Genomic DNA, 13,789 nt, shown 5'->3' on the forward strand with positions numbered 1-13,789 from the left:
GTCCACACAAACAATTCTGGTTTCCTTGCACTAGCCATTTCGTCGTAGCCTATTCTGTCTGTTTGTAAAGCGCAAGTTTTGGTCAATTTCTGTAAAGAAACAGTGCCACCTATAGGCCTGGGGTATGAAGTAACGTGTTCAGTCGTGTTGAGATGGATCCGTTTGGACGCAAATATTCTTGATATGGTTCCAGGGAAGACGGAGGAAAAAAAGATCGATTTGGTACGTGTGGACTAGGCCTAAAGAAGCTCTTCTCGGGCTCATTAGAACACCATGTGCTCAGTCCATAATCTAAGGCCAGGCCTAAAGAAGCTTCTCTCAGTTCGTAATCTAAGCCCAGGCCTAAAGAAGCTTCTCTCAGTCCGTAATCTAAGTCCAGGCCTAAATAAGATCCTCTCAGTCCGTAATCTAAGCCCAGGCCTAAAGGCCCATTCACACGAAGAACGATAACGATAACTGTAAATAAATATCGTTCTCGTTAATATGAATGACGACGTTCACACATAAACTATAACGATAACGGCATGAAGAACGATATCGTTGGGGATCACTTTCAGAGCGATTTTCAGAACAATAAAAAGCTAATAGCCAATTAGAACCAATCTAATTTTAACCATCACATTCATTAACACAAGGAGAGACTTTGTTTATCGTTGTTCAGTGTGAACGCTTATCGTTATGATTATAGTTATCGTTAAAGAAGCTCCTCTCGAGCTCCGCACAGCCTGATAAAGCCTGATACCGTGTCCTAACAACACTAGAGACTGTTAGCGCCACAATGGGTTTGATTACTTTGTTTTTGATTTGAATATCCTGACTGTGCAGCACGATGCGACACAAAGTTTTGAGCAGAGCTTTTGTCAGACGCCCTGTTTCTATTTTCTTTTTGACGCCCACGTTATTCAGCTATATTGAATGAATGAGAAACGTGACTCAGAAGAGTGGCATATTCAACAGACCCAGAGTGAACAGAGAGCATTTAGTGCTATGGGACAGAGAGCGTTAAGTGCTGTGTGACAGTCGGGCGCTCACACGCAGTTGGAGCAAGCTGTGGTTCACAAGGTTAGCCTGGTGAAGAGTTAAGGGTAGAAATGCTCTTCCAGTACATTTAGAAGCATGGTGATTTAGGTTGTTATCTTTTTAAATCATCCACTTTGAGTTCCACAGCTGCTCTTTCTGTCCTATACCTGTCGTCATGCTTGGTATACATGCATGACGACATGGCACTGCAATTGGGGTCACCCAAAACGTTTGCACTTGCACTTAAGATTTTTATATGGATTCTGGTGAGGTCAATAAATCACTATTTGATGATATTCTCGTTTTTTTGAAGTCTACCTTTTGATTGCGATCTCTAGTCTTGTTTTGCTATCGTATACATGCATGCACATTTTTCATGTTCTGTCCTATACCTGTCGTCATGCTTGGTATTCATGCATATTTTCATGTTTTTATTTCTTTTATCTGGTCACGGTCAAACATCCGTAGCAGATCTATAGTTCAATTACTGTACGTTTTCTGTTATACATCTTATCTGAAGTGCATACATACATAACACAGTGTTATTTGTAGGTGTGTGTGTCTGTGTGTGTGTGTGTGCGCATTCATGTGTGTGTACATATGTGAGAGTAATACGTTCGGTTGGTAGGGTGCAGGCGTGGTCTGAACAGGGTGTAGACGTGATTCTTCGGAATGTGCTGACAAGATCATTACGGCCGGCGTTGCTTTGGGAATCTTTGGGTTGGAGTCAAACACAACAGAGAAGTCATTAAGCTGGTTAATTTCTGCCTCCAGAGCATGTCTTCGGCCTCTTTCACACCTCTCTGAGCCTCATGTCTCCCCGCTCTATAACGGTCAGAAACAAGCTGATCCTGATAGTATCTTCACTCGAAGTGATATTTTGTACATTTTCACATTCAGTGGCAGGAACTTTCTTAGAAAACTCCCCTTGTAATTGGTTCCTCTTTATTTATTTAAAAGGGAAAGTGCACATTTGTTTACATCCTCACTTAAGCCAGCCTCATCAGTACCAAATGTAGCCATACAGGCTAGTTTTCATCTTATAGACCATAGTCTGTAGTCACTATTATTTTATAGTTATTTTTCTGCTGTTAAATCAAATTGCTCTGACAAAAGTGTTTGCCAAATGGCAAAACTCTAAGATCTGTAGCGTGCACACATGCTCAACCACTACTGCGTCCCTCAGGCCTGTCAATCATCCCAGTAACTATGGCTCCTTTCCTTCTATTGGCTGAGTGCCAGGATGACAGGCCCACACACTGGGGCCTGGCCATTGGCCCACACGGCTGCCAGTTTCCCGCAGGCGGTTGGCACGGCGACTGGGCGCACGCGGTGAGGCACTGGGGGCTGTGGCTGGCGCGTGCGGCTGGGCTGTGGTCGGAGGACCCGAGGAGGCTGGGCCGCTTCACTGCCCGACGGAAATGTAACGTTTAATCCCCAGAACCACCAGCCCCTTCTGACTCACTCCGCAGAGATGACAGATGACTGATTTAGACACACTTTATTTACAGACTTAAGAGCTCACAAACGCACTCACCCATTCACACACACATTCATGCGACAACGACGGATGTAGGGTTTCTAATAGCCATACTCTGATGCGTGTGTGTGTGTGTGTGTGTGTAGGGCCTGGATGTTGGGTTGCTAATAGCCATGCTCTGAAGCCATGTGTGTGTGAAGGGCCTGGATGTGGGGTCGCTAAAAGCCATGCTCTGAAGTATGTGTGTGTGTGTGAAGGGCCTGGATGTGGGGTCGCTAATAGCCATGCTCTGAAGCATGTGTGTGTGTGTGTGTGTGAAGGGCCTGGATGTGGGGTCACTAATAGCCATGCTCTGTGTGTGTGTGTGTGTGTGTGTGTGTGTGTGTGTGTGTGTGTGTGAGAAGGGCCTGGATTTGGGGTCACTAATAGCCATGCTCTGAAGCGTGTGTGTGTGTGAAGGGCCTGGATGTGGGGTCACTAATAGCCATGCTCTGAAGCGTGTGTGTGTGTGTGTGTGTGTGTGTGTGTGAAAGACCTGGATGTGGGGTCGCTAATAGTCATGCTCTGAAGCGTGTGTGTGTCTGTGTGTGTGTGTGTGTGTGAAGGGCCTGGATGTGGGGTCACTAATAGCCATGCTCTGAAGCGTGTGTGTGTGTGTGTGTGAAGGGCCTGGATGTGGCGTCACTAATAGCCATGCTCTGAAGCGTGTGTGTGAAGGGCCTGGATGTGGGGTCACTAATAGCCATGCTCTGAAGCGTGTGTGTGTGTGTGTGTGTGTGTGTGTGTGTGTGTGTGAAGGGCCTGGATGTGGGGTCGCTAATAGTCATGCTCTGAAGCGTGTGTGTGTGTGTGTGTGTGAAGGGCCTGGATGTGGGGTCTCTAATAGCCATGTTCTGAGCGGCCTGTAATTGCCATGTCACTCTCAGGGGGGCTTAGATGTGGTATCGTCATGGAGACCGACGTACAGACAGCAGATCCGCTGATGGTTTGGCACACGAGCCGCGGTGGTGAACGGCAGTTAGAGGCCTGTCTGCACAGCGCCAGCCCCCGCTGGGGAGGGAGCCGGCGCTAAAACATCTATAGGAAGAGGGATTTGGATGCAGTTGGACCAGACATTACACTCTCATCGTTTTTCCCTACGGGACAGATGCAGTGCTGTGCTCAGTTTGTACTTGTGGCATTCTTTGGAATATATTGTGTGTGTGTGTGTGTGTGTGTGTGTGTGTGTGTGGTAACGTCAGGTGTGTGTGACAGAGGGAGAGAGATCGGTAGATCTGCTGCCAATGAGAGGAAGAGATGGAGAGATGAGAGAGGAAGAGATGGAGAGATGAGAGAGGAAGAGATGGAGAGATGAGAGAGGAAGAACAAGAAGAAATGGCGGGCTGATAGAGGGATGGAAAGAATGTAATGATAAAAGGAGTGAAGAGTGAAAAAGAATGATGAGTGTCTGTCTGTATGAGAGAGAGAGAAAAAGAGAGTGTGTGTGTGTGTCTGTGTGTGTGTGTGTGTGTGTGTGTGTGTGTGTGTGTGTGTGTGTGTGTGTCTGTGGCCATTCCTGCTTGGGAGTAGCATGGGGGAGGCTGTGAGTGATCTCTAATGTATCCACACACACCCACAGAGGACCACCAGCTGCGATGAACAAATAGGGGCGCCAGGCAGAGCTAGGGGCTAAAAGAGCCTAGGAGGAGCAAAGCCTGTGTGTGTGTGTGTGTGTGTGTGTGTGTGTGTGTGTGTTGGGGGTAATTGGATGAGGCAGGTAAGGTAGGGGATGAAGAGCAGGAGATAGCAGGGGAGCAGAGTGGACTCAGGCTGGGGGTCGTTTGAATAGGAACAGAGACTGAGAGGGAGAGAGAGAGAGAGTGTGTGTGTGTGTGTGTGTGTGTGTGTGTGTGTAGGGAAATTCAATCCTCAGTAGGGCTTGTGAGGCCCGTATGCTCATCATCCACTCTCAACACTGCAGAGCGATCTGGCAGTGAAATCCAAGATGGCCTCTTTTCTGTGTGTGTGTGTGTGTGTGTATACCCACGTTTGGTTTTGGCTCATTAGTTATAGGGGGGATGTTTGTTCAGCTCTGTTGTACACTGTTGCCACATCTTGGGGGACTAGGCAGGAGGGGGTACTCAGTCTTTCAGTCTTTTGAAGGGCTGAAAGGATTCCTAATCAAGATTTTAGACTTCAAGCCTAATGGCCTTTCCTTGGTTCGGTTTCAATCTCTCTCGTGTGTGTGTGTGTCTCTCTCTCTCTCTCTCTCTCTCTCTCTCTCTCTCTCTCTCTCTCTCCCCTCCTCTCCCTCCCTTTCCCTCTCTCCTCCTCTTCTCTCCCCATCTCCCTGCTGGTTTCTCCTGAAGGAATGCTTGAATGCTTTAACACAACTCTTTTCCTGAGTTCATATCAAGCTTTGTCTTGCTCAGAAAAGCGCTTTTTGAGATGCTGTTATATTTGTAGTCATAGTTCTACTCAAAAGGTTGCTACACAAATCTCCTGTTTTGAAAATTACACTAAAAATAAAACCTCTGTGTTGTCTGTGGTGTTGGAACAGATGGCATAACCTGCAGTACTCCACCAGCCCTGTGGGGGCAGTGCTCAGCGTTGAGGAATTCCACCTAAAAATACGTCGGTTTTTCTAGGATCTATTTCCAGCCTGGCAGAGGCCCTCTGACGCTGTCCCAACAGGCAGATAAACCTGTGTGGATCCTCAGCCTTAGTCACATGTCAAAACAGGAGAGAGGAAGGAGGGATAGAGAGAAAGAGGGGGAGTGAGAGAGAGGGGCAAAGATAAAGAAAGGGAGGGAAAGGAGGAGGGAGGGAGGGATGTAAGGAGGAATATATATAGGGAGAGGTAGTGAGAGATGAAGGGATGAAGAGATAGGGGAGTAGAAGAGGGGTGAAAGGGAGGGATTGGGACCGTAGAGACCAAGAGAGGTAGGGATGAAGGGATAGAGTAAAGACACGGAGGAGTAGAAGGGGGGAGAGTAGAGGGTTGCTTGCATATTTGTCGTGCTGCTACATGCCAGCACTTCTCTCCTCCTGCCCTGGAAGACTCCTGAGGCGGCGGCAGACGAGCGTTCCGCTCCGGAAGGTTCTGTCGGGAGGGGGCTGCCTGGGACAGACGCTCAAAGCCTACACCCTCCCTCTAGGGGATGAGTGACCAGTAGCCAACCTCTACACACACATACATACATACATACATGCATACACATACACACACACACACACACACAAATACATGCATACACACACACACACACACACACACACACACACACACACACACACACACACATACACACACGCACACACACGCAACCACCCATACACACACTCTCATTTACAACACATACACACTTGCACACACAAACTGTCAATCGACACACACACACACACTCAACACCAAATCTTTCCCTGCACTCACCTCACCCGCCGACCTCATGTCATGTTACAGTAAACTCAATGGGATTAAAGAACCTTACAATATCTTTAAATTGATATTGTAAGGTTAACTTGAAAGCTACTCTGAATGGTTCGACAACCTTTGCAATTCTGATTTTTTTTTTATTAAGATTATTGATATCTGAGCTCAACTGCTAATCAAATGAGCCCTTTCCCTTGTCTGTTCCACTGAACAGACAACTAGAGGGCCATGAGGAACAATTCAATGAATCTGACAAACAAGTGGATCTGATTAGAATGGCAGACTCTAGCTTTAGAAGTTCTCTCACACAGAGACAGTTCCAGAGAACTTCTCAGTTGTAGACTGATAACACACAGTGCTCTGGCCATTAAATAGCCTTAGTTGCGGAAATGGCCTTAAATTAAACAAACAAACAAACAAACTCAGTTGTAGACTACCCCACCACCCCCACCCAGACCACTGAGGGTTCTACACTGAGGGGTCTCTTCCCACCTCTGAACCACTGAGGGTTCTATTTGAGGTCACTTCCACCCTCCGAACCACTGAGGGTTCTATTTGAGGTCACTTCCCCCCTCCGAACCACTGAGGGTTCTATTTGAAGTCACTACCCCCATAGAGAGGCCCGGACTATGACCTCATGGCTTTGACGAGATGAAAGCGGCTGGCAGGTCGCCATGGCAACCCCCACGGCATCTTTGATCGGTGCCTCTGATCTAGTCACGTTCAGACGCAACCCCTGTTGCCATGGGATACAGCCTCATGCGTAAATTGTACGCAAGCCGAGGGTGTCTCCTTGTCGGTGTTGCCAATCACTGACCTCTTCTCAAAGCCTGCTGTGAAAGTTCTCCGGTCATAATTCCCATACAGATAATTGTTGGGGTTGTAAATATAATTAGGCTAGATTTCACCGAGCACCAATGTATGTTATAACAGTTAGGTCTGATCCAATGTATTGCTTTAAAGCTGCAGTTGGCAAGTCTGACAGATTGAGGGGACTTAGCCAAAATGTTGAATGTTTACAACTCTCGTGCCCCTCCCCCACTACCACCGAGCACCCTCTCATCGAGTTTGTGTTCGTCAGTGCGCACCAGACTGCACCAGACTGTGATTGACAGTCAGATCTCACACAGCCCTGCTCTGATTGGACCAGAAGAACTGGGAGCTGTGGATTTTTGCAAAACAAACAGGCTCTAGGTGGAGATACAAGTGCAGGTTTTTTTTTAAAAACCGGCTGATTTATGTTGTTCTGTCGGAGCATAGTGTCGGTTTCAGTGAATATGATCAAAGAAATCTTGCCAACTGCAGCTTTATGTTTTTCATAAAATAAAGATATATATTAGGCCATATATAATGCAATATGGATAATATAATATAGGCCCTGTGTTCCATGAGTATGATATATATTAGGCCATATATAATGTAATATGGATATAATATAATATAGGCCCTGTGTTCCATGAGTATGACATATATATGGCCATATATAATGTAATATGGATATAATATAATATAGGCCCTGTGTTCCATGAGTATGACATATATATGGCCATATATAATGTAATATGGATATAATATAATATAGGCCCTGTGTTCCATGAGTATGATATATATTAGGCCATATATAATGTAATATGGATATAATATAATATAGGCCCTGTGTTCCATGAGTATGCTTCCATGCTTCCATATGTTGGGCTCGGTCATATCCGTGGGAATGTTGGGCTCGGTCATACCCTTGGGGATGTTCTCTTTCACCAGTCGGCACCCAGTCGCGCCGCTTCATTAGATGGTGTTTTCTTCCGTGCACCAGGAGCGTGACCGGGGAACGTGCGCACCACGCACCCGCACCGTTTACTCATGCTGAAAGCCTCCTCGCTGGTGTAATGGAAAACTGTTGGTGTTCTGTTGAAAAGCGTGATGGGGGAACTGGTTTTCAAGTGTCAGATCATTATAGTGTGATTGCTGACGGATAATAGATGTAAAATGGTTTGTATGGCTATAATTTGTCTAAACTTGCTCAGGCTTTGAGAGTAAAGATCGGGAGCGTTTAGCAGCAGTCAACACCGGCTCCTAATTAGCCCTTTATTATCTGTGGGCCTCCACCATGATGCCAGACACACTGCTGCTGGGACACTGGAGACATGTGGGACTGTACTGGTTCTATTTCTGTGTGTGTGTGTTCCCATGCATGTGTGTATGTCTGCATGCTTTTGTGTGCGTATGTGTGTGTGTGTGACCGAGAGAGAGAGAGAGAGAGTGTGTGTGTGTGTGTGTGTGTGTGTATTGTAACGTTGGTGTGTTTGGACTGGCCGCTATGTTCACCCACAATGCTTTGCGGGCGGGGTTCGGGGGGGAACTGTTGGTCATGTTGGTGTGAGTGTGACCACCCTGTTTTGTAAGTGTATGCTTAGTACTGCTGTTCTGTGTCCCCCCCCCATCCTGTATCAATAAATGTGATTTGAGCCTTGTTGTCTCGGGCCATTACAGTATGATGGAGAGAGAGGGACAGATATGATGCTAATGTGTGTAAGTTATTCTGAGGTGTATGTGTTTTTTTTTTTCCTTTACAGGGACATCAGCATGAACAACATCACAGAGCTTCCTGCAAACGTCTTCCGAAACTTGCCCTACCTAGAAGAATTGTGAGTGTACACACACACACACACACACACAGACACACAGACAGTATAAGTAAGTAAGTATAAGTATATATACTCTTTTGATCCCATGAGGGGAAATTTGGTCTCTGCATTTATCCCAATCCGTGAATTAGTGAAACACACTCAGCACACAGTGAGGTGAAGCACACACTAATCCTGGTGCAGTGAGCTGCCTGCAACAACAGCGGCGCTCGGGGAGCAGTCACTCACTCACTCACTCACTCACTCACTCACTCCCACTCACTCACTCACTCACTCACTCACTCACTCACTCACTCACACACACACACACTCTCTCTCTCTTTCTATCACACAAAACACACACACACACACTCTCTCTCTCTCTTTCTATCACACAAACACACACACTCTCTTTCTATCACACAAACACACACATGCATGTGAACACACACACACTCACAAAGACTCCATTGCTGAGAGAGGAACAGAGCAGAGAGATGGAGAAAGGGGCAGGCCATGGCATTGTTTACTCTGTTTTTGTTTTTTGTTTTGGTGATGGAAATGTGTGTGTGTGTGTGTGTGTGTGGGGGGGTAGGTGTGGAGGTACATGAAAGAAGGCAATACAGAGCGAGATTGTTTTTGAAGAGAACAGCCATGCTGCATTGGTTTGCTTGTTTTTATACTCAATGGAGGATATACGATGGAGGAAAAGCAAACGAGAGAGAGAGAGAGAGAGCAGCAGGATAGATAGAGAGAGAGAGAGCAGGATAAATAGAGAGAGAGAGCAGGAGGGAGAGCAGGATAGATAGAGAGAGCAGGATAGATAGAGAGAGAGAGCAGGAGGGAGAGCAGGATAGATAGAGAGAGAGGGCAGGATAGATAGAGAGAGAGAGAGAGCAGGATAGATAGAGAGAGAGAGCAGGATAGATAGAGAGAGCAGGATAGATAGAGAGAGAGCAGAATAGATAGAGAGAGAGCGCAGGAGGGAGAGCAGAATAGATAGAGAGAGAGCAGGATAGATAGAGAGAGAGCAGGATAGATAGAGGGAGAGCAGGAGGGAGAGCAGGATAGATAGAGAGAGAGAGCAGGATAGATAGAGAGAGAGAGCAGGATAGATAGAGAGAGAGAGAGCAGGAGGGAGAGCAGGATAGATAGAGAGAGAGAGCAGGATAGATAGAGAGAGAGAGAGAGAGCAGGATAGATAGAGAGAGCAGGATAGATAGAGAGAGAGCAGGATAGATAGAGAGAGAGAGAATAGAGAATAGAGAGAGAGAGAGCAGGAGGGAGCAGGATAGATAGAGAGAGAGAGCAGGATAGATAGAGAGGGAGAGCAGGAGGGAGAGCAGGATAGAGAGAGAGAGCAGGATAGATAGAGAGAGAGAGAGCAGGATAGATAGAGAGGGAGAACAGGAGGGAGAGCAGGATGGATAGAGAGCAGGATAGATAGAGAGAGAGAGCAGGATAGAGAGAGAGCAGGAGGGAGGAGGGATAGATAGAGAGGCAGGATAGATGACAGGGAGAGACAGGAGAGCAGGATAAGAAGACAGAGAGAGACAAGGAGGGAGAGCAGACATATAGAGAGAGAGAGATGACAGGGAGGACATGACAGACAGAGAGAGAGGAGGAGAGCAGGATAGATAGAGAGAGAGAGCAGGAGGAGAGAGAGAGAGCAGGATAGATAGAGAGCAGGATAGTAGAAGAGCATAGGGAGAGAGAGATAGGGAGAGTAGGATGAATGAGAGAGAGAGAGAGAGAGATAGAGAGAGAGAGAGAGAGGATAGATAGAGAGGAGAGAGAGATGGGGAGAGAGAGAGAAGAAAAGATGGATAAGAAGGCCAAAGGAAAAGATAAACAGTGGATGGAGCAAGATAGGTGGTTTTGACAGTGTTGGAAGAGAAGAAAAAGAGAGGGGGACAGTGTGTGTTGGAAGAGAAGAGAGGGACTGAGTGTGGGTGAATTTGAGGAGGGTTTGTATTGATTTTTTGCTGGATTGATTATTTTTTAGCATAAACTGTGTATATACAGGGGTGTCTGTGGGGTTGATATTGAGAGCTCACTGTGAGCTGGCTGTGTGACCATCTCATTCTTTACTCTAAATAATGTTCTGCTGTTTTACATTATGTACTTGTTATGTGTGTTTTAAAAGGAAAATTCCGTTTTTAGCACTTTAAGGCCTTTCTAGTTTTGTTTTGGATGAACTAGTGGTGGACACGAAACAGCGATTGGTCCCGTCGACTTTTTCTGACTCGTTTTGAATGCGCCTTTAACTTCTCAGGGTGGCTGGCAATGGGCATACTGTAGTAGGCTGCTCAAACATGTCCAAAAACAACCCTTAACGTTCGTTTTCAAAACTGTGCAACTGTGTGTGTCTTTGTGTGTGTGTCTGTGTGTCTGTACTTGTGTGTGACAGGGTTTCTGTCTGTGCGTGTTCACATCCTTGTTTGTGTGTGTGTGTGTGTGTGTGTGTGTGTGTGTGTGTGTGTATGTGTGCGCGCAGTCAGCCCGGTTGGTCACAGGCAAAGAAAGGCCTAAGATAAGATCAGTCTACCTGAGATCAGGTAACAGCACATCCAGACGACAGAATGGCCAAAGCCTCTGGAGGAAGAAAGGAAAATACACTCACTGTCTCTCTTTCTCTCTCTCTGTGTCCCTCTATCTCCCTCCCTCTCTTTCTCTCTCTGTGTCCCTCTATCTCCCTCCCTCTCTTTCTCTGTGTCCCTCTATCTCCCTCCCTCTCTTTCCCCTTCTTTCCCTCTCTCTCTCTGTCCCTTTCTTTCCCTCTCTCTGTCTCTCCCCTTCTTTGCATCTCCCTCTCTCTCTCTCTCTCTCTCTCTCTTTCTTTCTTTCTTTCTTTCTTTCTTTCTCTCTCTCTCTCCCCCTCTCTATGCTCTTGTGTTGTCTTGCCTGCCTGTCTTTCAGGGCTTTGTCAAAGGCCAATTTACTTTTCAGCGCATTGTGCCGTGGAATGCAAGGCAGGAAGGAAGAAGGCAAAACAATGGTTTCCATGACGACCACCGCAAAAAAGACAGGCCTTGCTCACAACATAGCTTAGCATTCTAGAAATCTGTGCAACCCCTCGTTCTTCTCTCTCTCTTTCTCTCTCTCTATCCCTCTGTCTGTTCTTTCTCCGTTTCCCTCGCTTTTCCGCCTCTTTGCCTCTGTCATTGTCACTCCCTTGCTGTCTCTGTCTCTCTCTCCCCCTTCTCTCTCTCTTTAGCCCTTCCTCTCTATCCCTCCCTCCCTCCCTTTGGACCTCTTTCTGATGAGGGGAGATATTTTGGCAACAGAGAGACAGAATACTGTGATATACTAGCAATTTAAAAAAAAAACTCTGTGTGTGTGTGTTTATGTGTATTTATATTGTGGCAATATGTGTGTAGATGTGGTTGTCTATGGACAGCTGTGCAGGTTTGTGTGTATGATGGCGCAGGATTATGCTTGTGTGTGTGTGTGTGTGTGTGTGTGTGTGTGTGTGTGTGTGTGTGTGTGTTTATCTTCCTCTAAAGAACCTCTTTTGCCCATCATACTGACATGCAGTGAACTGGCTGCTGACCCAGACGGCATGCATTTAACCAAGCCACATGTTTGTGGTGTGCCCTTAACTGCTGTGTGTGTGTGTGTTGTGTGTGTGTGTGTGTTTAACAAGTTTTTTTTCTGGCTCCATGCACGCACATAGGCACACTCATACATATACATATACATACATGAATGCATATACATGTTTATATTTACACACACACACACACACACACACACACACACAAACATACACACACACGTACAGTATGTGAGTTTTGGGATATGTTTTATATTTATTTGTGGGAGCTTGTGTGTAAGTTTGTGTGTGTTTGTGTGTGTGTGTGTGTGTATATACATTACATTACATTACATTTAGCAGACACTTCTTGACCAAAGTGACTTACATATGTCAGCTATACTACAAGGGATCACATTGTCCCCGGAGCAACTTGGGGTTAAGTGCCTTGCTCAAAGGCACAACGGTGGAAGTCGGGCTACTGCAACTTTCAGGCTACTGCACACTAGCCCAGCTCCTTAATCACTACACTACCACCGCCCTCTATATACATATATAGTTACTATACAGTTGGTAGCATGCCAGTGTCAGACTTCTCACACCAGATAGCGACTTGGAAAGATGTCAACTCCAAAAGCAGGAGTTTGTGCTCTCGCTCTCTCTCTCTCTCTCTCACACACACACACACACACACACACACACACACACACACACACACACACACACAGACACACAGACACACAGACAGAGACAGAGACAGAGACAGACACAGACAGACACACAGACAGGGCCGGAGTGGGGCCACTTTTCAGCCCGGGAGTTTCAGGTCCAAGACCGGCCCACCGCTCTTACTATCCTGTAGTTTTTATTAGTACCAGTAGTCCACTATTCCACAAGGATAGATTGATAAGTTAACAAAAAAAGGAAGGAAGAAATAAAGCATTAAATGTATCCCACAATTCCACTAAGAGGCATATTGAACTATTGTTTACATGTTTTTTCTGCATGGGTCAACTATCATGTTGTTGTTTGGTGATTTACTCCTTTACTACACCCACTTCTGAGCAAACAAGGCATATAGGTTGATCATGTAGCCTACTGCCGTCATATACTGTTCTTTCTTACATTAAATAACTTTAATTCATATGGTTAACTCTATTATCCTTTCTACTTGTGTAGTTATAAGCTCATTTTCGGGCTCATCATTTTCAGCAGGGGGGACTGGCTGATCTGCTGCTCAGAGGCTACTTTTGTTTTTAGGCCTAGGCTACTGCATACACAGATCAAGCTTGAGATTTGTTATCCATATTTGCATAATATTTGCAAAGTATATGAATCGCCATATTGGATGATATGCTTGCATATTGCTTGCGAATAGGTTGACAATGCTACAACGTCCAGTATTAGCCCAATAGTTACGCCGCTAATAATCATGGCTATCTCTCTTTACCAGTTGCCACTTATGTCTGTCCGGAAGCTGTATCTGGAAGCTTGGCACATTTGGCAGCATTTACCCCCAATACTTTTCGCCTTTTTTACCTTTTCAGTCCCTCATGGCCTCTTGGTACCATCCATCCTCCCTGATGCTCATCACCACGGTAGGGCCGGCCCGGCTATGGTATCTGAAAACTTTTTTAGAAAAGGCGGGCTATATGGACCCAACCAACTCTTCTTGGGAGGAGAACAACCCATGCAGAGGCTGCGGTGTTAGGCATAGAATG

General features: G+C 46.1%; 1 protein-coding gene across 1 annotated transcript in view; it reads left to right on the plus strand.

The window, feature by feature from the left end:
* The window catches only part of lgr4 (leucine-rich repeat containing G protein-coupled receptor 4), a 75,556-nt gene that overhangs the window by 20,404 nt on the left and 41,363 nt on the right, over nucleotides 1-13,789 (plus strand). The window contains exon 2 of the mRNA XM_048231380.1: nucleotides 8,483-8,554. Coding sequence (XP_048087337.1) covers nucleotides 8,483-8,554 — 72 coding nt within the window. The remainder of the gene's footprint in view (nucleotides 1-8,482; nucleotides 8,555-13,789) is intronic.

The sequence above is a fragment of the Alosa alosa genome, chromosome 21 (genome assembly GCF_017589495.1).
Source record: "Alosa alosa isolate M-15738 ecotype Scorff River chromosome 21, AALO_Geno_1.1, whole genome shotgun sequence".
NCBI classification, from domain to species: domain Eukaryota; kingdom Metazoa; phylum Chordata; class Actinopteri; order Clupeiformes; family Clupeidae; genus Alosa; species Alosa alosa.